The sequence below is a fragment of the Dioscorea cayenensis genome, chromosome 20 (assembly GCF_009730915.1).
Source record: "Dioscorea cayenensis subsp. rotundata cultivar TDr96_F1 chromosome 20, TDr96_F1_v2_PseudoChromosome.rev07_lg8_w22 25.fasta, whole genome shotgun sequence".
Classification (NCBI taxonomy): domain Eukaryota; kingdom Viridiplantae; phylum Streptophyta; class Magnoliopsida; order Dioscoreales; family Dioscoreaceae; genus Dioscorea; species Dioscorea cayenensis.
This window is the reverse complement of record NC_052490.1, coordinates 28788990-28816888: the sequence shown is the minus strand read 5'-3', so window position 1 is coordinate 28816888 and position 27899 is coordinate 28788990. Positions and strand designations below refer to the sequence as shown.

At 36.4% G+C, this 27899-nt stretch overlaps 1 protein-coding gene across 1 annotated transcript; it reads left to right on the top strand.

Moving 5' to 3' along the window:
- Window positions 1-27788, top strand: LOC120251545 (protein farnesyltransferase subunit beta-like). The gene is given in 15 exon segments (XM_039260100.1): window positions 1-276; window positions 1516-1602; window positions 1739-1844; window positions 3520-3555; window positions 3919-4001; window positions 4089-4128; window positions 4131-4144; window positions 4622-4673; window positions 9476-9540; window positions 18181-18237; window positions 18353-18425; window positions 24994-25080; window positions 25160-25274; window positions 26327-26430; window positions 27296-27788. Coding segments are annotated over 15 exon segments (1329 nt in total). The 5' UTR covers window positions 1-106; the 3' UTR covers window positions 27536-27788.
- The last annotated feature ends 111 nt before the right edge of the window (window positions 27789-27899 follow it).

Sequence of the window (27899 nt, the reverse complement as noted above, 5' to 3'; positions counted from 1 at the left end):
CCCTTCGACTTCGAGAACTCGAGCACTCGAGCGAACGACTTCGAGAACTCAAGCTCTCGAGCTCGAGAGCGAGAGCGAGAGCGAGAGAGAGAGAGGAAAGTTGGTCATGGAGTCATCTTCCTCTTCGCCCACCTCCTCCACCCACTGTTTCTCTCCTCATTCACAGGGGGAGGTGAAGCTTACCATCACGCAGTTGGAGCAAGAGAGCGTGGAGAGGAATGTGTTTGAGATTTACCGTCACCTCGCTGAAGCTCCCCCTCAGGCCAAGCCTTTCATGTGTGCTCATTTCCCCCTTTTTTTATTGTTTGCTATTGAATTGCTCCTATCTCATCTAATTTTTCTGATGAATTGTTTCTTTGCTTTTTATGGTTAAGAACTTAAGATTCAAGCAATGATGTTTCAAGTCAAGATTCGTAACGTGAATTAAAAAAAAATTATTATTATTTTTTTCTAGATGGTGTATGTACGTTTGATTGTAGATAAGGTTTAGTTGGGGGAGTTGTTGGGCTGGCTCAATGTCCTTGAAAGGCATGATTTTGTATACACAGTGCTGGATTACCCTATCCATTTTGAGTTCTGTATTGTTAGATTGGGTAGGGATTTTTAAGGAGGGCGATTTTTTTGTTGCCTTGCCAAGCTTTTATTAATGAATTCAACCAGAAAGAAAAAAAGAAATTTTCTGAGCATGAAATGGCCTCCATCTTCCCCGAAAGTGGTGAAGGATTTATATGATTTAGATATAACCATATGGCAAAAAATGTTTTTTAAATTATACATATTGATCTGTTCCTGGGTTATGATGAAAGTTTTTAATCTTGAAAAATATTGTGTTACTGTGAGTATGGCAACTTTGCTTATATAAGGAAAGGACATGACTTGGATCAAAAGATTAAATCTAAGGCCTTCCAGGAGATTTAAAAGGATGGCATTTAAAGGTGATTTAAGTCTCTTCATAATAATGGCGTTGTATTTTTGACTATGCATTCAATTTGGAGTTATAATATTTGGCATTTTGTATTCCATATCTTGAATTGAAATGATTTGAACCAAGCTTTTTGGTTTTACAGTTTTGTGTATTCAAATAATTTCATTCATTGAATAATTTGATAGTCAACATTGGTATGCTATATGGTCGATTCTTATGCGTAAATTTTATAGCCTTATGCTTTATGCTTCCATTGTGACCTATGTTTCATTAAATGAGTATTAATGTAGCTTGTATCATATACACTGAGCACTTAATCAGGCACAACCTTTTTGATATTCATTCTTATGTATCTCCAGTTATACAAGTAATTTTAATTTTATACATCAGAGAAGGGACAGGTTGAAGTTATGCTTAATTTACTAAGGGAGTAATGCACCTGTTTTAGATTCCTTCAGGCATACTAAACACCCTTCAGTACTTGATCATGCATAAATCATTGATGAGAGAATTTTCTAGAACACTTTTTTGTAAACTCTTGTGATTTTTTCTTCAATCTTAGCATCTAACTTTAGATTTTGGTCTATTAGGGTGCAGCTTTGGCATGATGAGCATGTTGAGTTCTTAACAAAAGGACTAAGAAAACTTGGTCCAAACTTTGATGTACTCGATGCCAAGTAAGGTTTGGTTTTGGTTTTGGTTTTCATTACACACATCTGTATCTATATATATTGTTGAGGATTCCTCTTTCTCAATCAAAGATTCATGCTATCTTTTCTGTTTTACTGATGCTGGCCAATATCAAACTTGTAGCCGGCCTTGGTTATGCTATTGGATTCTTCACTCGATTGCTTTATTAGGAGAACATGTTGACTCAGAATTGGAGAATAATGTAGTGGACTTTCTTTCCCGTTGCCAGGTTCAAGGTTTCCCTTAGTTCTTCCTTTCAGTATGAGTTTATCTTTTATCATTGTGGTGTTTGTTTAGCATTTTTTGAATCTTGTTTCTTGTTATTAACTGCTGTTTTATGTTTGGTTGAAATTTAGTGGGCTTATGAGTTATGCCTCTGCTTTTTCCAGTGAAGTACCAAATGGTGATAAAACTTTATTGTTCCTTTGGTGTATGCCCACAAGTTTCTTTTCTAAAAAAGAGATTTAGGATTAAGTTAAGAAAATTTAAGTACAGTTGTTGTTATCTCTCTCCTGAGTTTCACTATGCATATACATGCTTGACATATGATTAAGATGATTGGGATATGACATCGGGTTATAAAGGAAAGACTATGTTCTATTTTCTCCATGTTTATATGTTTTAATCAATTAGAAAATGATAGCAGAAGGTTAGGGGGGAGTAATTGTGATAAATATTAAATATGTTTTTGAATTTATGTACATATGCAGTACAACTTACGGGGCTGCTCTTTAGTCCCATATTTGAGTTTGACATTTATAAATATAAGTAAACATGTCAAAAATTAGTTTGTGGAATTTGGTGAGCATGCCCAATTTTCAAATACAAAAATTAGATAATAATATGCTTGTAATATATATATATATTAGATAGATAGATACCAATGCAATAACATTGAGTAAACAATTGTCAAACTTGAGAACAATATCTTAAGGTTGTCATTTGATTTGCTTGGGTCCATGGCAATGTCATTTGACTTGGATATTTCTTAGGAAGGAAAAACATTATCATGTCGGATATAAATTTTACAAATTCTGATTTTGGTAGTCATAGGAGTATAATCCACATGCGAGAATTGCCAACAGATAATAGCACGTAGACACTACATCATATTTATTTGAGGGATGAGGATTTATTTTTAGTAGTCCTGTCATTTCTACTAATGTGTGCCATTCGAGGAGATTCCATCTTCCAGCGTACTTTCCTGAAAACTCAATGGCATGCTATATGTATGTAACATGGTTCATTAAGAGTCGACCTTTGCTTATTGAATCCTGCTATTGATGACCACCCTTGATGATGGGCCATCCCATAAATGTAATTGCTGATTTGGAATATGGCTAATGTTCCAACTTCTCTGCTTTGTGCACCCTTCGAACTTTGTTTATTGCTAAATTGCCCTTTAGGACGATGACCTGTGAAAGGTTTGCTAAATTTGACATTTATAAGGTCAATTGCCATTTTTAAATTCTAGGCTATAGATATTTAATTGGGCCAATGAATGAATGATCTTTAAAGATTTCACATCACTTCATGGCTGGTTAACTATGAAAGTCTGACCAATGAAAGAAGATTATATGTTTTTTCCCACAAGTATTGCATAAGTTATGCTTTAAGTATCATGACATGGTTCAGGTGCTATATGGCCCATGTTATTTCAGAAATTCAATGCTTCATTTTATATTGATGTGATTTGTGGTCTTTGTGCTAAAATATTAGGCTTTATTAAGTAATGAAAACCGTACAGGTCTTCATCTTCGCACAAATCACAATAGTTACCTTATCCTATTATCTTTCTATACCCTGATTGTGTGTTTGCCAATAGGGAAAGTTGAATATCAGATGTAGGATTTATGAAGTTGGGATTCATATGAGCTTACATGGGTGCTATCTTGGTAATGTAGGACAAAGATGGTGGATATGGAGGTGGACCTGGGCAGGTTTGTTTATGCCATGCTATGCTTTTTTGTCGTATTCTGTTAGAATTTGTCTCTGACGAAATTAGGCTAAATATGCAATTTAGATTTGGTTTATATGTGAAATGGCACACGAGCCTGAGATGCATGTGTGTTTCAGATGACAGTCTGGTGACCATAATACTCTAATTATTGATACAGAACCTGAGATGTATGATTTACAAAAAGAATCCAAACTATCGGACTATTGATGCAATGTATAACTCCAATATATCCCTGTTAAAAGTTTAACTTAAGCAGATATTTGTTTTGAATTGCTTAATGAGTATGTTACCATAAGAAATTGGATATTTGGCTTGTTTTCTAACCATTTATGAACTCGCAAAGATGCCTCACCTAGCAACAACATATGCTGCTGTAAACACATTAGTTACTTTGGGAAGTGAGAGGGCATTCTCATCAATAGACAGGTTATCCCTCCACCATATTAAGTGGTAATCTTCTGCTAGTTCTTTACATTGAATAGGGGTCTAATTTATAAACTCTTTGATGCTCAGAGGAAAAATGTACGAGTTTTTATTGCGGATGAAAGAGCGCATCGAGGGGCTTTCAGGTGCACTTCTTTGCTTTCTTATTTTCATTGCAGAAATGCCGCACAAGAATGACAGGCATTAGGAAAAAGTTATTTTATTCTTGAAAGGTCAGCTGAATTTCAATTCATCCAAATTATGAGAAGTTCCTTTGCTCTTCATCCGAAAGCTGTCTAGCGGAAATACTTTTGTTTGTACCAAGCTGTTCTAAGGCTTCAAGTTCATTGTCATTAGCACTATCTTGAAATTCTATATGGACAATCATGACTTTTTGAAAGCTAACCTACTCTCTTTATTTTTTCTAAATCATGACACTCGCAAAACTAGTCTCGGCATGAAAGCCTCTGTACGTTAATTCCATCTTTCTTTGGCCCTTGGTTTTCACTTTTTGTATCCCTATAATAATTTCCTAACTGAACTCTTCACTAATGAGATCTCCAATGTTTACCTTCAGCTGGTGACTTTAATTTCTTAAATTTGATTTCTTCTTTTTCATGCAGAATGCATGATGGTGGTGAAATTGATGTCCGAGCTTGCTACACTGCTGTTTCTGTAAGTATTTACAAACATTCTCCATTTTTTTAGGATAAGAAAAAAAATAATTTCCTAGTTTACAGGATTTTTGAATGCTTATATTTGATGCATTATATCAGATAGGCTGAATAATTAAGCAGAATATTGAGAACTATGCTATATTTACTGGATGGCTTGAAGGCTTTACCATGTCTTGTTAGACTTAGAACAAGAAGGCTGGTTTTTAGCTATTTGCTTTATGCTTAATTTTGGCGATTTGAGTGTCTCAAGTCAGATGAGAAATATCTATCAATTTGAGAGTAAGATTGTGATTGAGATCATTTTTATTGAGAAGCATTGCCCTCGAGTAAATGAGAGGCTACAAATCATAGTAGGAATTACATGATATGGAAACAAATCATAAAGGAATTAAAATAGGAGAAATTACATAATATCGAAGAAACTAAAAAGGAGAAAGGTATATAAGGATGTTCTTACAATAGGAAATGATAAATAAGGACACTCTAATAATAGGAGATTCCAACACTTCCCCATAAGTTAGGAGTATATTGATCCATCATGCCTGGTTTTGGAAAGTAATTGTAGCCAAAATAGGAGCATTGAAGAGCTTTAATAAAGACATCTGCCAATTGTTTTTTTGATGAGGGTGTGCAAGCAAGCCAAAAATAAACGTAAGTGCACATGTACGTATCAAGTAGTAAAAGTGTGCATAAAAGTAAGGTCGAACTCACAAGGAAATTAATTATTAGATACTAACCCTCTTCCTAATATCTAGCTGATCAAAATATAGTTTAGATTTTTGACGAGGAAACTAAGAGTCTAAGACTAAGAATATGCTTCCAAGATACACAACATATATCAAGTAAAGATTAAGATGATGAGAATGGTGCTTGGAAATGACTTCCCTTGGTTGTTAAAAGTAAAGACTTTTATTTTTGTAGATTCTTGAACCTAATTCGTCATGATCATTGGACCATGGAGGTTTCTTACATAAACTAGCCCTTATCTCTAAGTGACTAATTCCTAAACAAGGTAGGGCAAATGTTGAAGAAAATTTCACACATACCCCTATGAATGCATTTCGATTTTATGATCCTTGCTACTAGGTCACTCTAATCCGGAAAGTTCTATTTATTTTAGCTATAAGAAATGAGTTCAAACTCTTTCATTGATGTAAGATCATTCACACACTCGGGCTCTCGCTAACTAAGTATGTGATCAATCATAGGGTTAGGCTTTCTCTAACTAAAGCTATGCTCACAAATTTGGGCTCGCGTTAACTAAATTCGCGGATCAAGCATTGCCACAATTGAATCTCAATATCAAAACAAATTAGATCAACAAAAAAGAAGTCTAGAAATTATATTTCAATCAAAATTCATCAAGTCCAAGCATCAAGAAAGTGTAGCCACTCATGGATACAAGCATCACTGGAAATACAATCAAAGTGCGAGAAAACAAGAGATCCATAAAGAACTTTTTTGAAATTATGAAAAAGAGTTGATGAGATAGATCAATCCTCTTGAAATTTGATCTCTCCTCAATTCTTTCTCAAATTAAGGATGATCTCCCCTTGCTAATGCTTGAGATGATGAGAGACCTTCAATTCCTTCTCGAAGAAGCTAGCTTCCAACCTTAAATGTCGTCAAATTGTTGCCCTTTTTGGTCTTCATAATCTATTTATAGGGTTTCTAAACTACTAAACACGACCACTAATCACTGGGGTGTTTAGTGGGCATGTTAGGTAGTTAAAATTTTTGAAACGGCATATTCATGCATAAACATGGCTTGGAAATACGTGCTCACATAACCAAAACAAGGCTTGCAAATACGCGCTCACATAACCAAAACACGGCTGTCTTTGTTTGGAACACAGGCCCATAGGACGATACATGGGCTTGTTTGACAGACGTCTTTAGTTCATTCACTTTGTTTTCTTCTTCAAATAGCTCAAAACTTGCTTAAAAATGCTTTCTTTTACCCTAATATTTGTAGAAGAGTCTAGACATGAAAAATAATTGTATTGAGCATCAAAATTTATCAAAATTCTCAAGGATTAAGCAAATGCTAAGTGAAATTTTATAAAAATAAGGACTCATCGCACTTATCAATTTTCAGTTGCCAAAGGTGGAGTTGAAATCTGACCGCGAAGAATAGCATCTCGAACGAAAATTGAAGCTAACAAGTTGATGCTTGCGAAGTCGGCAAGCAGACTGGATATGTTTGGAAAAAAAGACTAAACATGCTTTTCAAACTGATAGGATTCACACTCTAAAGACTACAAATAAGACAAATGAGGAGAAGACTTGGAAACTCTGTAATAGTGCAAAGGATAGAGGATGACGTTGGGAGATCCAAATAACCCTTGTTGTTGATGTTATTGGACCGTGAGTGGATGAGCCTTGGACGACTAGGGTCTTGAGGCTTTTGATCAGGCCCTCGGAACCTGGTTCTTTGATACCATATGAATGTAATGAAAGTGAGACCACTTTATTGGGGGTAATTGCCCTCTATAAATAGAGAAGCTACGAATCATATTCTAAATTACATGATATGGAAACAAATCATAAAGGAATTAAAATATGAGAAAATTACATAATATGGAAGAAACTAAAAAAGAAAGGTATATAAAAAGTTCTAACAATAAGAAAAGATAAATAGGGACACTCTAATATTAGGAGATTGTACCAGTTGCATTTGTTATGTAATGATACTATTTTAAAATAATGACATTAAACTGGAGACTTATACATTGGACTGGCTTTATTTTTCTTCTTGTCATCTTATTTTTGTTAATTTGATCATTTTAAATGGTTCTAGATTTATCAAACAACAATTCTTGTTTGCTCCTGAGGAGTAGACGCACCTGTAATCTGGCACGATTTGAAGAGACTCATTCTATTGGGGCCTTCTTTTGGAGTTCCCCTATGCGGCTCTCCCTTCAATCACCTTTCCTTCAGATCGCTGATGTTTTTTTTTTTTGTGTTTTCTATGTTTCTTGTTCTTGTTTAGACTAAGTCTGTCTCCACACTTGGTGGAGGATCTTAGTATGTTCTCTCTTTTTCCTCTCGTTAGCCTGTGTACCGCACATATTTTCCTCTTTGTAGCTGCTCTTTCAGTTTCTAATGAAATGTGGTTTATCCACTTCTTCTTCTTCTTAAAAAAAAAGGAATTCTTGTTTGTTTTCCTGTGTGTCGTTACTAGGCTACAAGCAACAAGTTCAAAATAAATATTAAATTTTTTTTATGGTTAATCATAATAACCATTCTAATTAAACAATACAGTTTGAACAATTGTGTGAATTCATTCTAAAGAAAGCCAAATATAAAAATCTTGAAAAATAAGGAACACCAAAAAATTGCCAACAGTGCCTCTCAGAAGCCTTATTAGCACTAGGAAGCTGAAGTTGACTTGCTGCTGAGATTTTTCAAATAGAAAAAAACAATTTTTGCTCATTGAATTGGTATGAAGAATGCCTTATTAGCACTAGGAAGCTGAAGTTGACTTGCTGCTGAGATTTTCAAATAGAAAAAAACAATTTTTGCTCATTGAATTGGTATAAAGAATGCCTTCATTTAATGGCTGATCAGTCCAAATAATAAGTAACATGATGCGGAGATGGTTTACGATGATGGAACCTATGCATAAGGCATGATTCTGATGGAAAGTGGACAGGTATTGGATGTGGGTCTTAGTAGTCACAATTTTTGCAATTGTATGAGACCTTTGGAATGGTTGGATTCTTTAGCACTTTCGTTGGTATCAACTGGCAAGGAAGAGATTGAGATGAGGAAACAAAATTGGTTGAACACATGTTGAATTTTGGTGACATGATTAAGAATATGGAAAATGAGTTTCATTATTATTTTGCTTTTATATATGAAATGATAAACTTACTTTTTATTGGTTCTATGAGCTGTGACAAATAGTGATTCTTGAATTATGTTGTGTGGAATTCATATTCGTTGCATTTATATTAAAGGGGAATTTGGAGAAAAAAATGAAGTATGAATAATTTAAAAAAGACAGTAAAAGAGAAAGGGAGGTATGGCTAGTATGAGTGGGTTTGAAATCAAGCCAAGTCAATGTGTGCATTGGTTTGAGGTGTCAGTTTAAAAAAAGGAATGCTTTTGATAGATGGGATTTCACTAACTTTTGTGACCTGAATTTCTTCATAATTAAAAAAAGCATTTTATCTTTTATTTTTTTTCTTTTTTCTTACAGCAACTTTATTTTGAACAATGATAATTTTTTTTTGCTTTTGCCTTTTTTTTTTTGGTTCAATATTTGCATTGGTTTGAGGTGTCAGTTTAAACAAAGGAATGCTTTTTGATAGATGGGATTTCACTAACTTTTGTGACCTGAATTTCTTCATAATTAAAAAGCATTTTTGTCTCTCTCTTTTATCTTACAGCTACTTTATTTTGAACAATGATAATATTTTTGCTTTTGCCTTTTTTTTTTTTTGGTTCAATATTTTCACAATCATTTAGGCGAGCTAGTTGAGTGAGGGTACTTGGGCTCATAGGACCTGAACTTTTCCTGGCAATAACTTGGTCATAACATTGTGTTGGTAAAATTGCGTCAGGTTGGGGAGACATGTTAATTTGTTGGTATTGAGCATTGGCCATGTCCATGTTGACCTCCTGAGGTCAATAATGGGCAGGTAAGTGGCCTTCATGGGTTCTTCATGATTTTGTAGCATACTCATTATTTATAGTTAACAGAAGATTTTTTTTTTCTTTGGTTTATAAGTGTGGAAAATATGCTTAAACACTCAGCCACTCTAAACTCTTGTAGTTTTGCCACTTTGACACCAGGTGGCAAGCATGCTGAATATTCTGGATTCTGTGCTTATTAAAGATGTTGGAAATTTCATTTGGAGGTTGGTATCCTGCAATTTGACTATCTATTATATATAGCTTTTTTACTTTGTTTCACATATTTCTGAGAACATGATTTAGGGTGTGTGGAGCACCGATCCAATTCATTCTTCTTGGTTTAACTACAGTTTTTACACATAGGAAGTTGGAAGCTGGGAGACTTCAGGCATTATTGGCTTAGTCATAGAAATTAGTTTATGGAACTTGTTTATGAAACTCCATAAGGAACAAACTTCATTCTTCTTAAAATTCTGCTGGCCTACAAGAATGATACCTTGGAAAGAAATTATTCTATAATTGTGCCTAGGAATGATCAATATGAACAGTGGGCTGTTGCTAAAGATAATTCTTGTTGATTGGCTTGTCTGTGGTTTCTACTGTGGGGTTGGGTAAATGGCAATCTTGCAAAATTGTGGCTTTTAGTTATCCTAGCCATAGTTGTTAGAATCGGCCGATTCCCGATTCGTATTGGCGATTCGGTTCGATTCAACCCCCCTACGATACGAATCGGGGGTCTGAATCGGCCATACTTTGAATCAGTGTGAATCATCTGAATCATGGACGATTCGATTCAAATAGTCCCATTCACGGTTCACACTGATTCCAAAAATACATTAAATTTGGGTTATTTTTGTGCTGTGCTTATCAAAATTTTAAAAATTTAAAATCTTATCTAATTCTAATTACCACAAATGACTTTTATTTAGTTTTTGTTTGTTTCTCATTGACAAAGTCCTAGAGTAATTTGCTAAGTATAGGTGAATGATCATCTTTTAATAGTAGTCATTTAATTTTATTTTGGATTAAAAATATAGGAAATCTATTTTCCATGAAATTTTAAGACTTATTATTAGTTATTTCTGAATCGTCCGATTCACAATTCGATTCCCGGTTCGGAAAATGAGCTATCCGATTCACGATTTGACAACTATGATCCTAGCTGATCCTCTTACGAACAAACATTTGGTTTTGAAGGTCATAACTTATAAGCAAGGATCATAATTGAGTAGACTCATTTGTTTTGCCAAGTTGGTGCTGTGATTGTTATTTATATTTGTGAAGTGCACAGTTTTTGAGGCAGAATTTCAGGCCAAGCAAGGGCAAAACTATTAGAAGTTTGTACAAAGAATCATAATGGAGTGACAAATGCATATATTTGTTGCTTAAATTTAGGTTTAACAATATTTTTCATCCTTATATTTGACTGTTTGGGTCATTTTTGTCTAGTACCTATGTAATTAAAAAACATGTTCAATATGATCCCCTGTTCAGACTTAGCATATGATTTCAAGTGCCAGATTTATTAATTCATTATTTTTTTCTCTGGTTTGCATATGTCTCACTGATAATCCATATGGATGCTGGCATTTCAGGTTTAGGTGGCCACTTATGGTACAACCATCCATGTGATATCAATAAATTTTTTTTGGGAAGAAATATATTACTTTTATGTAAGAAAGGGCTTTTTTAATGTTGATCAGTTGATGTGGCTGACTTGGAATGGTGAGAGGAGGCCTTGTGAAATGGCATCATGGCAAGCCAACCATGATGGCATTTTTTTTACAAAAAGCAAAATTTCCGAAGTTTTTTTAATGCTACATGGGTGGTTACATGGCATAAGTTATCATCTGAGCATGGTATGTCGGCACCCACATGGATTATCAATGTTCAGATATGCGAAAAACCCAGATAAATGATTCTCGTATTTGAAATTATATGTTGAGTCAACAGTAGGGACCATATGGATGTTTTCTTTTAATACATTAGGGATATTCTTAACATTTTTTAAATACATGTACAAAAATGAACAATACGGCCAACTATAGGGACAAAGAGTGGCTTTAATTGTGAAATTTATGGCTGCCAATGGAATAGACATACATCACTATTTCTTTGTATTAGAGCAGCTAGTAGTCCTACATTGATTAAATTAGTTTATATGGATGAATATATGTCTGGATCTCTCATCCTATGAGCTTCAAGTTTTTGGGTTATTTGGTTTTGTATCTAACATTCTGTTGGGTCTCTTAAACTTTTGTTTATGTAGTTTTTAAGTGATTAACTTTGATTAACTCAAGAAAAACTTTGGAGAAAAAAATGGTGTGTCATTTCTTGGTGGAGAACTCCACTTATATACAACTTACAAATTGATTCTATTCACATTGTAATTATGGAAAATATAATTTATAACACAAATTCTGCTGGTTTTAAATGGCTAATTGCAATGCCTAATATCATGCATTTCTAAAATCAAGCATAAAATCAGCAATCAATCGAAATCAGCCAATTCTGCTAATAGACATAAAAATCAGCAATCAGAAATCAGCCAATTCTGCTAACATCCCTCTCAAATTGGTGCGGATAAGTCTACAAGCATCAATTTGCCAACAAGGAAATTATGCCGCTGACGTGTCAAGGATTTCGTGAAGATATCCGCTTAGTTGTCGAAAGTGGTCGAGACATAAGGCAAGGTGATAACCTGGTGGTTATAGGCCTCTCGGATGGAGTGACAAACAACTTCTATGTGCTTCGCATGCTCATGGAAGACAGTGATTGGTAGCAATTTGAATAGCATTGGTGTTATCGACATGTAATAGAGTTGGTTTATTTTGTGGAAAACCAAGTTCATCGAGAAGACCTCGCAGCCCAAATGATCTCGTGAGCATGCGATGAGACATGGCACGATATTCTGCCTCAGTGAATGACTCGGATACATAGTTTTGTTTATTGCATTTCCAAGATATAAGAGCATCACCAAGGAACATACACCAGCCAGTAGTAGATTTCCTAGTGTCGTGGGTAACCCTCGCCCAATCAACATCACTATTAGTTTGTAGTTAAAGTGAAGGACTAGTAGGAAAAAATAGACCACAATTAGGTGTACCAAGGATATATCGAATAATGTGATTCACTGCACATAAGTGGAGATGTCGAGGAGACTGCATGGACTTGCTAACAATGTGCACAACATAAGAGATATCTGGGTGGGTGATAAATGAATAAGACTGTCAACCAATTTCCGATATAAAGTAGGATCCGGAAGAGGCTCTCCTTCATTATTTCGATCCTTTACATTCGTTTCCATTCGAGTTTCAGTTGAAGTAGCACGTGCGAGTCCAGCTAAGTGAACTAGATCCTGAATATACTTCCATTGATTTAAGAAAATACCTTAAGGCCGATGATGCATTTCTAACACCTAGAAATAGGTGAGTTGACCAAGATCTTTCATGTGAAAAGTGGAGTGTAACAATTTTTGAAGATTGGAGATACCGTTAAATTAGAACCAATGATGACAATATCATCCACATAAACAAGGAGGACCACTTTGCCTTTGCTTGTCTATTGAAGAAACAGAGACGAGTCATATTGACTCTGAGTAAAAGAAGACCTAAGGAAAGTAGATCGAAACTTTTCAAACTATACACGTAGTGCTTGTTTCAAACCATATAAAGAACGTTTTAGTTTGCAAACAACATTAGGAGAAGAAGTAGACATACTATACGGAAGTTTTATGTAAACTTCTTCGAGATCATCATGCAAAAACGCATTCTTGACATCCATTTGAAGTAGAGTCCAAGATTGAGATGCAGGAAGTGTGAGGATGGTCCGAACAGTGGTCATTTTGGCCACCGGTGCAAAGGTTTCTTTATAGTCTAGACCATATTGTTGCTTATTTCCAAGAACCACCAACCGAGCCTTGTAACGCTCTATAGATCCATCGGATCGAAGCTTGATAGAGAACACAAATTTACTACCTAGGGGTTTCACAGATGAAGGAAGTGATACAACTTCCCAAGTCTGATTTTCTTCAAGTGCAAGAAGTTCTGCTTCAATAGCTTTTCGCCAACATTCATGCTCCATTGCTTGTTTGTAAGATGAGGGAATAGGAATAGAAGACAAGGTGGCTATCAAGGCTGTGGGATTTGAGATACCATACCTATCTGGAGGTTTACTAACCCGAGAGCTATGTCTAAGTGGAGCAGGTGCAGTTGTTGTAGTAGAATCAATAAGGGAATGATCTTCAGGAGGCTTTGGAGTCGGATGTCTTTGATAGACCAAAAGTGGTTTAGAAGATATGGGATCTGCTGGAGAAACTGTAAACAAAGGTAGTACAGAAAATGAAGGAGAAAGAGGATCTTGATGAGAGAAATATTGATTTTTCAAAAAAATTACATTTCTGGAAATCCGAATGCGACGCAAGTTGGGATTATAACAAAGAAAACCTTTTTTGATGTACAACATATCCAAGAAAAGCACATTTAACAGATTGAGCAGTGAGTTTTGTGCGTTCATGTGCAGGAAGATGAACATAACATACACAATTAAACGTATGAAGGTTAGAATAATTGGGGCCATGGCCAAATAACCGAGTGAAAGAAACATCATTCAGTGAAGAAGAAGGCAATCTATTAATGAGGTGGATGGCAGTGGAGAGAGCTTCACACCAAAACCGGGTAGGAACAGATGATTCCAATAAAAGATTGTGGACAACATCAAGAAGGTGACGGTTTTTTCATTCAGCTACCCCGTTTTGTTGCGGGGTTGAGGGACATGACCTATGAGAAATTATTCCACTGGATTGTATAAGCCGCTGAAACAAATGAGATATATATTCATCCCCATTGTCGGAACGAAGAATTTTAATTTTGGCTGAAAATTGGGTTTGGACATATGCATGGAAAGATTTGAAGGCAGAAAATATTTCATTTTTAGAGTGTAAAAAATAGATCCAAGTGAAGCAGCTATAGTTGTCAATAAAAGTAACAAAATACTTGTAATTAGCATGAGAAGTAACTGGTGCCATACCCCACAAATCAGTATTAATCATTTCAAAAGGCTGGACTATTTTAGGTGTGTGAGTAGGAAAAGGCAAAATTTTACTTTTACCAAGTTTACAAGAATTGCAATCAAATTGGATAGCACTAAGAGAAAGTGACTTTTTATTTCCAAGTAAACCAGAATTAGGCAAATTATGAAGAACATTAGGGTTTGAATGCCCAAGACGTTTATGCCATACTTGGTAATCAACATGTGCAAAATTGCAAGAGACAAAGGAAGATGCCATATATGAAGAGAAAGCAAATTTGAAGGGAAAACACGTCTTACTTTAGGCCCTCTTGCAATCATCTTCCCTAACTATTGATCCTGCAATCATCTTTACAATTATTGTCAACCAATTGACCAACTGAAATAAGGCTAGTGGCAAGATTGGGAGAGACAAGAACTTTAGTTAAAGAGGAAAAAATCACCGGTGGCTGTTATAGGTAAGTGGTTGCCATCTGCAGTATGAATTTCAAGGTTTCCAGAATATTTGTGTACATTAGTTAGAAATTGATCATTATTGGTCATAAGATTGGATGCCCCAGAATCACAATACCAAGTAGATGTAGAAGAGGGATTACCTAAGAGTCCTAAAGCAGAGAACGTAGAGATAATTATTTGTTGGATTATTTCAGGGGTAATAGTTTGAACATGAGCAAGAGCATTTTGTGTCGGGGTAGCTGCATCCACAGGACCACTAATACTAGAAGAACCAACTGAGGCAATATATGCTGATGGAGATCTCTTAGGACATCGAGTAGGGCACTCTTTTATAATATGGCCGTCCTTTTGCAATAGTTGCAAATTTTTTTGGAATAATTTGAAGCATAATGGCCAAATCCGTTGCGACAAAAATATTGGATATTACTTATGCCTCTTTCTCTTGGCTTACTGTGCACTGTATAAGCCATTGGAGCAGAGCTGAATTTTTGTTGTTCCATGGCTGCTTGAGTAAGAAGTCGTTGCTCTTCCCGAAATAACTCATTAAGACATGCATCCAAGGAGGGAATTGGGTCTCGATTCATAAGATTAGACCTGGTACCTTCAAATTCAGATCTCAATTTCATAAGAATCTGATCTTTTTTTGTAATTTCATGGACAGATTAAACTGCACTAAGGCCTTGATGAGATAAGGAAGCATAAATGATATCAGTATATTCAGCCCAAAGATTCATAAAATTAGAATAAAAATCAGAAATAGAGAGATTGTTTTGCTGTAGATTGTCTAATTCATGCTCTAGTTACGAGCGGCATTTTGCTGACTATACACTTTCTTCAAGTAAGTCCATATCTTAGAGCTGCAGTTTGATAAGGTCGAAGTTTCAAGATAATATTAGGTTCGACAGATCCTAAAATCCTTGCCATGATCTGAACATCTTTAACCTCCCACTTGCCACATTCATCTTTGTTTTTGTCGGGAACTTGTTTGCTTCCATCAACGTGGCCCTATAAATCTTTACATTTAACAAATATCTTGAAATGGAATGCCCAGGCGGAATAGTTTTTGCTATTAAAACGGATCAAGAAAGAGTCATACTTGTCTGAAGACATGAGGTTGCGAGAACTTGATCAAGATAACTAATAATAAAAACTAGGGCTATGGAGAACAAGAGAAACAAAATTTCAAAACTGTAGCTCTGGTACCATGATAAACTTTGATTAACTCATGAAAACTTTGGAGAAAAATGGTGTGCCATTTCTTGGTGGAGAACTCCACTTATATACAAATTACAAATTGATTCTGTTCACATTGTAATTATGGAAAGTATAATTTACAACACAAAATCTGCTAGTTATAAATGGCTAATTGCAATGCCTGATATTATGCATGCTTAAAGTCAAGCATAAAATCAGCAATCAATCAGAAATTAGCCAATTCTGGTAATAGACATAAAAGCAGCAATCAATCAGAAATCAGTCAATTATGCTAACATTAAGGAGTCAAGAAACTAATCCAATGCAATAGGTGAGCAAGCCTGGGGTCAAAGCTACCAAAGAGTTGTTTGCTACCTTATTAACTATATTAATATTGCAAATTCGCAGATATGGCATCGTCGACCATAGCCCAGCCTTAAATCTAAAAATTAGTTTTGAGTAAGCCAAGCAAAAAAAAGATTGCTAATTGCATTTTGTTTCACTAATAGAGTTGAATATTATTGAGATAGAGCTTTATCTAAAATAGGCATTGGATTAGACACCAATTATTAGTTGTGATAAAGAAATCAAGGAAATGCAACAATGTTATGGAAATTGTTAATGCTCTAGCAAAGGCTTGGTAAAACTAACACTCAAAGTTAAAGTTCTCATGTGGAAGATGATGAGATTCAAGAGTCTACCCAACTAAGATTTGCCTGGGATTTTCAGGCGACAGGTGGACATCAAAATATTGTAAGACAATCTGGCCTAGGATAGGCTATGCAATCACACCTAGGGTTTATAGGCAATCACATCTAGAGAATCTAATCAAACACAAATAGAAGAAAAGACAATAACATCTCAAAAGAAAGCATTAAGCTTAAAAAAAAAAACTCAATAATTCAGTCATTGACTAACTTCTTAAGAAGATTGATAGCGATTTGAGAACTTATCTGAGCAAAGTTTGACACCCCAAATAGGAGAAAGATTTATTTAAACTAAAATGTATTGAGATGTCTAAACTTATTGATAAACTCAACTTATAATAAATTTAAAACAAATCCACCTGAATTGGCACACTAAATGCAGGCCAAAAACTTAAAGTACCAAACTACCTCTAACATCTAAATCATGATCTTTATTTTAAACAACTTCTAATACTAAATAATGATAGCGGCAATCACCAATAACAAGGGGTCATATGCTAGTATAAGACATCAATGCACAGATGAAGGGGGGTATGTTATATGTTTATTTTAAGAAATGGTGATAAAACATGAACAATCGCATGCCCTATTTACACTTCAATGAACTTTGTCAAATTATGAAGAGCTCAATTTTGAAAGTGTCATTTTCTTGTAATGCTACATTCTGCTAATTTAATACTAAGCTCCGATGTGCATTAGAACTGCTGTTTAGAAATCTTCAGTGCAAGAAACGATAAACATTGAGATTAGGATATGATTTTGGAGTATATTAGTATCTTTGAGTTGGCTACAATTGTATCGTATAGTTATGGTGAAATTATTTGTTGTTTCTTGACAGCTTTTGCAAATTTTACATTTTAAATACCTCGACATATCAAATGCCTGGCATTTTCTTGTCTAGGTTCACAAAGACGCACTTTTTTTTTTGTTAGTGTGATGTTCTTCTCATTTTTGGTAGAAGTTCTTCATTGAGAAATGCTATAGTCTTTTTTCTATGCTCATGTAAAGGGTTTGGCTTATTTAACCTTTAATGCAGCTTAACCTCATATTGTAATTCCATGAAACAACTGTGTCTAAAATGTAACTTTTAACTGACCAATATCATGATCATTTCCTGCGTCTATTGGTGTGCTTGGCTACTAGAGGCAATTTAGTTTTGTTCTTATATTTTTCCAAATATCACAATGCTATTACAAATCCACATATTTGAACATATGCTCCATGAGTGAGGTCTCTCCAAGAGCTTGTGTAAAAGCTAAAACTAGATGCACTCGTGCAAATACTGCAGATTTTATTAGTGCTTGCTTACAATTATGAGTATATATTCCAGTAGACAACTATGTAGATGTTTATCTGTCACTTCAAAGTTAAAAACTTAGTTGACAGCTTTTCTGAGTATATAAAGCAGGTTTAAAAAATGTATTTGCTTTAGCTTAGTTTGTTGATTTCCTATAATTTATTTATTTATTTTTGTTGAAGTTGCCAAACATATGAAGGTGGTATTGCTGGAGAACCTGGTTCTGAAGCTCATGGTGGGTATGTTCAAATGCTTTAAATTTTCCCCCTACTCTTGTGTGTGATATAGATCTTGCTACTTCTACATTGCATTTCTTTTATTGTTGAGCATTTCTTTTTACCTTGTTGTATGAAGGTACACATTTTGTGGCTTGGCAGTCATGATCCTGATCAACGAGGCTGATAAGTTGGACATGCCTAGTCTAATTGTAAGGACCGTCTATTGCATTTTTTGGTTTATTTTTTAAAACTCATTATTGAATATGGTTTCCATGCATTTCATGTTTTTCTCCTCCATTTCGTGATTGTTCTTGCTGCCTCTTAGTGTTACTCTTTGAAAGCGTGTAATGACATATTGCGCTCATACCAGAGATTGAACTTCTTGTAGTTTCGGTACATACTGTGCACCATAGCAGACACAAGGTCTTTTTTGAGAATATCTTCAGGAACAACTTATGTATTTGATAGCTTCTCTTGTTTTTCTATGGCTCCTCAAAATTAAAAAATGAAACTTAAAAAAATCCACTCAACACGTTTGCCTGCAATAACTTATCCAAAAACACACACATCTTATTCCACATTTTTCCAAATACAACCTTTGGAATAAGTTGGAATAAGTTGGAATAAGAATAAATATTTTTTTAACAAACTAATTATTCTTAAAATATAGTCAGTAATTAATATTAGAAAAAATCATTCACTAGTGATAAATATGAATTATTAATTAGAAAATATAATTTTTATTACAAGGTGCTTATTTTAATTAGTATTTATTGTTTTTAATTTTTGTTTTTTTCCTCATTGATAAATTTTTTAGGCTTATATAGAGCCTTACACCTCACTCTTATAAAAACAACCCTGGACTATTTCATAGTTACTTATTTGCCCATAGGCCCCTTGAAAAACCTGAAAATATATAAACATACAATAAATCTCCACACTCCCCGTCAAGATGGGCGAAAGATATCCACTAAGCCCATCTTGTTACATCCTCTAGCTAAGTCTGAAGAATTGAGCCCTTTCGTTAAACAATCTGCTGCCTGGTCTTTGGTTGAAACATAGCCTAGCTCCAGTAGTCCACTATTCAACTTCTCTTTGATGAAGAACCTATTGATCTCGATATGCTTGAACCTATCATGTTGCACTGGGTTGTTGGCAATGCTTATGGCTGACTTGTTGTCACACCATAACTTCATTCAGACTCCTTGATCCAACTTCGACTCCACCAACATACCTTTTAGCCATAACAACTCTGCAACTCCCAAAGCTATAGCTCTGTACTCTGCTTCCGCTGTCGATCTTATCACCAAAGAGTGCTTCTTACTCTTCCAAGAGACCAAGTTACCTCCTACAAAGATGTAGTAACCCGAGGTGGATCTCCTATCGTCAGAACAGCTAGCCCAATCAGAGTCACAGTACCCCTCAATGCTCACATGACCATTCTTCCTGAATATCAGTCCTTTTCCAGGAGCATTTTTCAAATACCTCCGGATCTGGTACACTGCATCCATATGACCCTTCCTCGGGTCATGCATGTAGCGACTCACCACGCTTACTGCAAAAGAGATATTAGGACGCGTGTGACTCAGATAGATCAACTTGCCTACCAATCTCTGGCATCGCTCGCGATCAACTAATTCTCCGGCCTCTACGCTCATCTTGAATCCTTAGTCGATCGGTGTACCTGCAGGTTCACACCCCAACATACCTGTCTCCGTGAGAAGATTAATTGCATACTTCCTTTAAGAGAGAACCATTCCCTCCGCTCCTCGAGTTATCTCAATCCCAAGGAAATATCGAAGCAAACCAAGATCCTTCACCTCAAATTCTTTGCCTAGTCTCACCTTGAGTTGGGCAATCTCCTTCTCATCATCCCCTGTGATGATCATGTCATCCACATATACTGCAAGTATAGTAACGCAACCCCCATTCCATCGAAAGAATACAGTGTGGTTAGCGTTGATCTGCTGGTATCTCATACCTATCATAGCTCTCCTAAATCTATCGAACCAAGCTTGAGGGGATTGCTTTAGCCCATAAAGAGATTTCTTCAACCTGCAGATTTTGCCCATTGTTTGGTCTGTGCCAAATCCTAGTAGTATATCCATGTACACCTCCTCCACTAAATCCCCATGAAGAAATGCATTCTTCACATCTAGCTGGTGTAGTTTCCACCCACATTCACTGCTAACGAGACCAACGTCCGAACGGTGCTCATCTTCGCTACAGGTGCAAAGGTTTCATCATAGTCGATGCCATAGGTCTGGCTGTACCCTTTTGCTACCAAGCGTGCCTTGTAGCGCTTAACCTGCCCGTCTGGATTCTACTTCACAGTGAAGACCCACTTGCATCCAACTGCCTTTTTCCCAGATGGTAGTGATACTAACTCCCATGTCCGATTTTTGTCAAGAGCCTTTAGTTCTTCCTGCATGGATGCCTTCCACTTTGGGTCCTCCTTTGCTACCTGCCAACACTTGGGTATAGAGATAATGTCCAAAGATGCAATGAATGCTCCATATATGGATGATAGATTAGAGTATTGAACAAACTGGTCAATATTATATGAAAACCCAAAACGATCAAAAGGATTTCCCAAATTACTGAGAGAAGTCCTCCTTAATGTTACGGGAGAAGAAGAGAGGAATCATATCACCTAGGTTTGTGGTGGATGATGTAGGTGTCTCAGGAGTTGGAGAAGGCCGAGACAAGGAACTTGGCACGAGTGGTACTGTAGACATAAGTACATTCATCTTTTCCCTCCTCTGGTACACTCTCAACTAGTACTGTAGGCATAGGTACATTCACCTTTTCCTTCCTTTGGTATACTCTCAGCTCCCCAGAGCCTGTTTTTCTCTTCTTTCTTCTCCTGCCACCTCTATTTCAGCCTCTTCTTCTAGCTTATCCTTAGTCGATTCTTACCTCAAAACAAGATCCGATCCCATCTCTAACTGAATCACTTTTTCTTACTCACTTTTCTCCCCCTCTCACCCTATTTCTCCACTATCTGGTGAGTCACCAAAGGGTGAGGTTACTTTCAAGAGGTAGTATGGCTCAGACTCGCGAAAAGTCACATCCATACTTACAATCGCCTTTCTCCTGGGCTCTAACACACATACCCTTTTTGCGTGGCTGAGTAGCCTACGAAAACACATTTGATTGCTTTAGGATCTAGCTTCCCCACTGTTGGTTTGTTGTCTCTCACAAAGCACACACATCCAAACACTTTCAAGGGAAGAACTCCTCCATTATCACCCTTCAGCATCTCACAGGGAGACTTCCAATCCAATATTCTCAAGGCCATCCTGTTGATCAGCTGAGCAGCTGTCAAGACCGCTTGCCCTCATAGATAATTTGGGACATTCATCAATATCATCATACACCGGGCTACCTCTAGAAGGTGTATGCTTTTCCGTTCTGCTACCCCATTATGTGCCGGTGTATATGGGCAAGTAGTCTGATGATGTATCCCCTGTGTAGACAAGTACTCCCCAAATGCCTTGTTAGAGTACTCTGTCCCATTATCGGATCTCAATACCTTAACCACAGCGCCATATTGAGTTTTTATTGCCTTGTGAAAGTCTTTGAAACAAGCAAGTACATCATTCTTATTTTTCATCAAATACAACCAAGTAACACGAGAAAAACAATCAATAAACGTCACAAAATATCTATAACCATTGATTGTATTTGCCGGACAAGGCCCCCACACATCAGAGTGAATAAGATAAAAAACCCCAGAACTCTTATTTCCAGAGCTATGATAAGTGCTTCTGGTATGTTTTCCTAACTCACAAGCATCACAAACTAACTTTTCTTTATTTGCCCTTTCATACAATTAAGGGTACAACCGACTCAAAACAGGCAATGAAATGTGTCCTATACGCCGATGATGCAGTAGAAACACCTCCTCTACAGTCATCTCAGACATTCCTACTCCTGTCCCCTCTACCAAATATGTCAATGCTGAATCCATCCCCTCTCTATCCATGTACCACAATCCTCTATGCCACGTGCCAGTCCCAAGTCTCCGACCTGTCCCCTTCTCTGTGAAGTTTACCTTGGGAATATCAAAAGAAACAACACAATTTAGTTGGAGGATAATAGCACTGATAGACAATAGATTTACTGAAAATGAGGGAGCATACAATACATTGGATAAGGTCACTAAATCGGTACATTTAACCGTACCCTTACCAACCACAGGTTGGGATGTGCCATCCGCTGTTTGGATGCTTTCCGGAGGGGTCAAGTGAGTGAAAAAAGTGAACTCACTAGACGCCCCTGTCACATGTTGAGATGCACCAGAATCTATGATCCATTCTAGTGGTCTAGTGGGAGGTATAGAGGCAAAAACATGTGCAGTACCTGTGGCAGAATGAGCAAAAGTAGAAAGATTACCCCTGGAGTCAGATGTGGATATTTCATCTGTCATACTCTTCTTTCCCCCATGTCCTGCCATTCTCTGCTTCCTCTTTAGCATCTCGAAAAGCTCATGCTCCTCAGTAAGAACTGACTTCTCCTCTACTTGTGGATCTATCATCAGATGTGCTCGGTAACCTCCACCTCTGCCTTCTCTATGGCCCCCACGTTCACGACCACAACCTCCAGATTGTCCTCACCCACCTGCCTCTCTCTCCTTAGGTGGCTTTGGACAAGCTTTACTCAGGTGGCCCACTTCTCCATAGTTGTAGCACTTGCGGGTCTTCCCCTGCGTACCTGTCATACATGAGCTCAAGATAGCCAAAGCTGATCGAACACCTGGAAGTCCACTCAACTCAGAGTGTAGCCTCATGTGATTCTCCTTCTGTATCATAGCAGAGGCAGCCTCATCCAATGAAGGGATCTTTGTTTGGGCTTGAAGGACTGATCTTCTCTGATCAAAAGCCGGGTTTAGATGAGCCAAGAACTGCATAGTCCTCATCTGTGCATTGAATTCTTTGCTTTTGCACACTAGATCACTATAGCTCGATATAGGTGAAAAATGATCAAGATCTTGCCACAGCTGTTCCAGCTCCATGGAGTACTCCTGAATAGATCTATCACTCTGCACCACCGCCGTTATGTCGCGCTGGATCAGGAACACTCTCATGTGGTTCTCAGCTCCAGCATAGGTCTTATTCAGTTTCACCCAAATATCCTCTACCTTTCGAATACCATCCACTGTTGAAGCAACCTTTGGAACCATTGAGTTCAATAGCCAGGTGTAAACAAGGCGTGTGTGGTCCACTCATCCTCCTCAGCGCTTCCACTTGTTGGCTCAGCCTTAACTCCTGTCAGGTATCCATCTAGCCTCTTCCCCACAAGAGCAGCCTCAACCCGACGCGACCAATTGAGATACGTGGCTGGTCCATCAAGCTTCAAATCTACAGGAGGGAGATCTAGCCTCATAGGCTGTGGATATACCGGTGTCAATCCCTTCCCTTGCCGACCCAACACCAAAAGCAAGGTTTTAAGCTCCGTTTCATTCAGTTTTTTCATAATATCCTCCATCGATCAGTTTCAAGTATCAAAGTCTAGATCTCACGTGACTTCCTTCCTCTTCTTAACTTGACCCAGTCTTGATCTTCTTTACCCACTAGATCAAGATCCCTTTCATTCTACCTTTCTTTCGTTTCTTGACACAATCTTGGTCCTTCAAGTCATCAAGATCTAGATCAAACCCATCTCAACCCCTTCTTCGGATCGGTGGGGTATCGGCCTCCCCACCCGGGCAAATTTCAAACTTCAATTGACGGAAAAAGAGAAAGGTGGTGGCCGAGTATAAAAGAGATGAGCGGCCGTACTGTAGCGGCGGCGGAATTTCGTTAGGGTTTTGCTAGATTTCGCTCTGATGCCATATTGTTTTTAATTTTTGTTTTTCTCATTGATAAATTTTTTAGCCTTATATAGAGCCTTACACCTCATTCTTAAAAAAACAACCCTAGACTATTTCATAGTTACCTATTTGCCCATAGGCCCCTTAAAAGCTTAAAATATATAAACATACAATAAATCTCCACAGTATTAAGGCAAAAAATAAAAGAACTTTTAAGTAAAAAACTTCACTTCCAACTAAATTCATACTTAAAAACCACAATCCAACTTATTCTAACCACCACTTAGGGTTTCTCGCTGATGTCATGTTTCTTCTATTAGTTAGTACTGTGTTTTCGAATTGTTTTTATCAGTACATCTGGTAGGGGACTGGTGAACACAATTGCAACATTTGTAAGATGCAGATATGAATCCTTTTGTGCATTATTATCCATGAGCAATATATCTTGTTAGAAAAAAGAAAAAGAAAAAAAAAACCTGCTTTTAATGGTATTTTGCCATGTTTTTGGCATTTTGAAGTATTTCATGATGAATTAAACAAGGAAGATCTCCAAGTAGTGGACATAACCTTTTTTTTATTATAATCTTGTTTTTATGGTAGTACCTACCAAGCAAGTTCCAGTCATGTTCTTATGCTGTGTTATTTGTTTGAAGTTCACTTTTCTTATGATGGATGGATTGGGTGTACAAATATTCATCATGGAAATGGATGTACTTCATGATGAAGTATGGAAAGGAAGATATCTACTTACTCAATAGTCAATACAGGCTCTTTTTGTTTTCTTGTATCCGCTATCAAGTGTGAGTCACTTTTTTATATGTTCATTATTGTGTACTTCGGTATAATTGTAGTATCTTCTTATTAATTGATCGTTGAATACTCGAATAAATAATTGCTTGCCATAGAAATGTTACATGCACTGTTTGTTCTTCAAGTATCACAGAATCCTCTTACCTGATTAGGATTGGGCAGTTTTCCGCCAAGGTGTGGAATGTGGATTCCAAGGTCGAACAAACAAGTTGGTTGATGGTTGTTACTCCTTTTGGCAAGTAATTTTTTCACCTTTTCAGTCTTTTGTTTGTATTCCTGTAGTATGCAATAGGTTTTATTGTTGTGCAACAATCGTAGGGAGGTGCGCTTGCTTTAATTCAAAAGTTATTGTCTGCTGCTGGTAAAGAATCACCATTATGTGGAGGGCAGGCATCTGAAGAAAGCATGTATAATATCACATTATCTCGTGGTGGTAAGAGTTCTAGATACAAATTCATGCTCAATTGTCGAGCCTTCTCTTGTTAAAAATCCATTCATCTTTGAGAAATTCTTTTTTGATTGTTAGCTTTTTTCATATTAATTCCATTTGATAAGCTAGATGAATGCTCTTTCAAATTTTCTTTTGGTTTATGATTTGTGCTTCCCAGATGAATGATCCCTTGTCTCTATTTTTTTGACATTCCCTTTCTTAATTGCATTTTTTTTTCAGCTGACATCTTAACACTAGTTCAATGAGTTTGACGTCATGTCAGCAAATGGCAACATTTTAGCAAATTTAGCTATTTCTAGAGACTTCTTGGCTTAGTGTCATCATGGCTGGACACTATTGGTTAAAGAACTGATGATAGTGATGAAGTCTTGTTTTCAGAATTATTTCCTTATCATAGTTGATATTTAAACAGATTATGTCTGCAACCATTTGCTTTCTCTTTATATGTCCACTATTGTAGCGCATTTAGTTAGATATTTTTTGCCAAATACTTCCACCGTTTAGAACTATTTCATTATTAGCTTAGCTTATATATTTATGGTTGCTGTCCTGTATTACTGAGTTTAATTCCTATCTAATTGTCAGGTGAATGTGACATGGATTTGTATCTTTACTTGCATAGTCAAAGATCATCAACCTTCATAAGCCATTTCTTATTTGCAAAGAAAAGAAATAAACTATACATACATCTAACTTGAATTTGGAGCTTCTAGCTAAAGAATTAGTATTTGATGGTGATTTGGCAGCCTTCCTAGCCCTTCACTTGGTACCTTTCTTTCTGTTGTGCTAGTTTTATGATTTTTTACTCTTCACCATTGTCCTAACCAGAATCTATATCCAAATAAGATGTTCCCTTCCTTTCTCCTTCTATTTTATTTTTTTAATTCTTGGTCTGCAGTTTGCATAAGATTGTTGTGGTTGAACTTGTAATACTACTTAAGGTTTAAGAATGAAAAGCTATCAAACTGTACAACAGTAAAAGATTCATTATTGAAGATGTGCTAAACCGATGTTTGAATGTTGTTTGCATGCAGAAAAACTTTCAGATGTTGGCTTTGCTTTTATGAATGAAAAAACTGAGTGCGGCCCTCTATTCCACACTATTGCCTTGCAACAATATCTCCTCCTTTGTTCTCAGGTACTTTCTAGAAGTTCTATCGTTTTCAACATGAAATAGTAAATAAAAATGCCAACAGGATATCTTAATGTAAACAGACATACAATGAGCTAGTTATCCCAAAATTAGACTTAACAGATAAATGCATAGTATACAAGTTATCCTGGCAGGATTTTTCTTTAAAGCTATTGATGTATGTTCAGTTTACTATGTTTTGTTGGGCTTGAATTGATCCCAATGGCTCTCTTTTTATTTATTTATTATCATTTGTTTTAAGAAAATGAGGCAATGTTTGCACCAACCCATTAGATATCCCATCACAAATGATTCTAAACCATCAAGTTATCATCTTACTACCACCTGCCACATATCCAACAGTTTGATGCAATGCAATGCATGCAGTGCAAGCTAGATCTTTCCCTTGTTAGAAATTGATGAAAAATAAAAGCTTGAAAGTATAGAATGAAGTTGAAAGGAATGGAAAGCAAAGACGTATGAAAAGAAGAACAAGAACTACAAGAAATTTTGTGAACAGTTTTAGACATCCTTGATTGTTCCTTCTGATTTACACCTGGGTTTATAATGCATAACAGAACAGATAATAACTGTTCTAATAATCATAGGAATAATTGTGGCCCAATGTCGTCAATTATTTTTATAATTATCTCTTCATCCGATCACTCGACAGCTGTAAAATATGGCTGCCAATATTTCCATAATTGTCCTGAACTTTCTGGCAGTCAACATATACCATTTGGTATATGTTAAAAAATTTTCTTTACCGTTCTATCATATAGATTGGTAGTTTGTGTATGGCATTCCAATATCAGATTAATGGACCATGACTTATGTTTGTGTAAGACTGAGCCTAATTTCACATTTGTAGGTACATGAAGGAGGATTCAGGGACAAGCCTGGGAAAAGCCGAGATCACTATCACTCATGCTACTGCCTCAGCGGACTCTCCGTAAGCCAATATAGCCATTGCAAAGATCCTCGTCACAATTCTCCATCGCCTAATGACGTGCTGGGACAGTACTCGAACTTGTTGGAACCCATCCATCCTCTCTATAACGTTGTCCTGGATAAATATGATAAGGCGCGCGAGTTCTTCTCCGCATTCTGATTGATCTTGAAACTATGTTCAACCTCGACACTGAAAATATCATGGTGATGGTACAACATGGAACTTACAGTCATTGATGCTAATTATGATGAATACTGAAGGTTAAGCTTATGCTTGGTGAAACCAGTCTGTTTCTTGTAATGCCCAGGCAGCTTAACTGAAGGGGTTTGATGTGCTTGTGGACCTGTACATTAAAACAGTATGCATGTTTTATTTACATTTATAACCCTATAAAAGTTTGAAATTTCATATATGTCCAGGTATCATCATTTAATCAAATTAATCTTAAGAGCAATGCTATTTTTATTTCCCGAATTATTTTTCTGAATGATGTGGATTCCAATTTGTCATTCACATCATCATC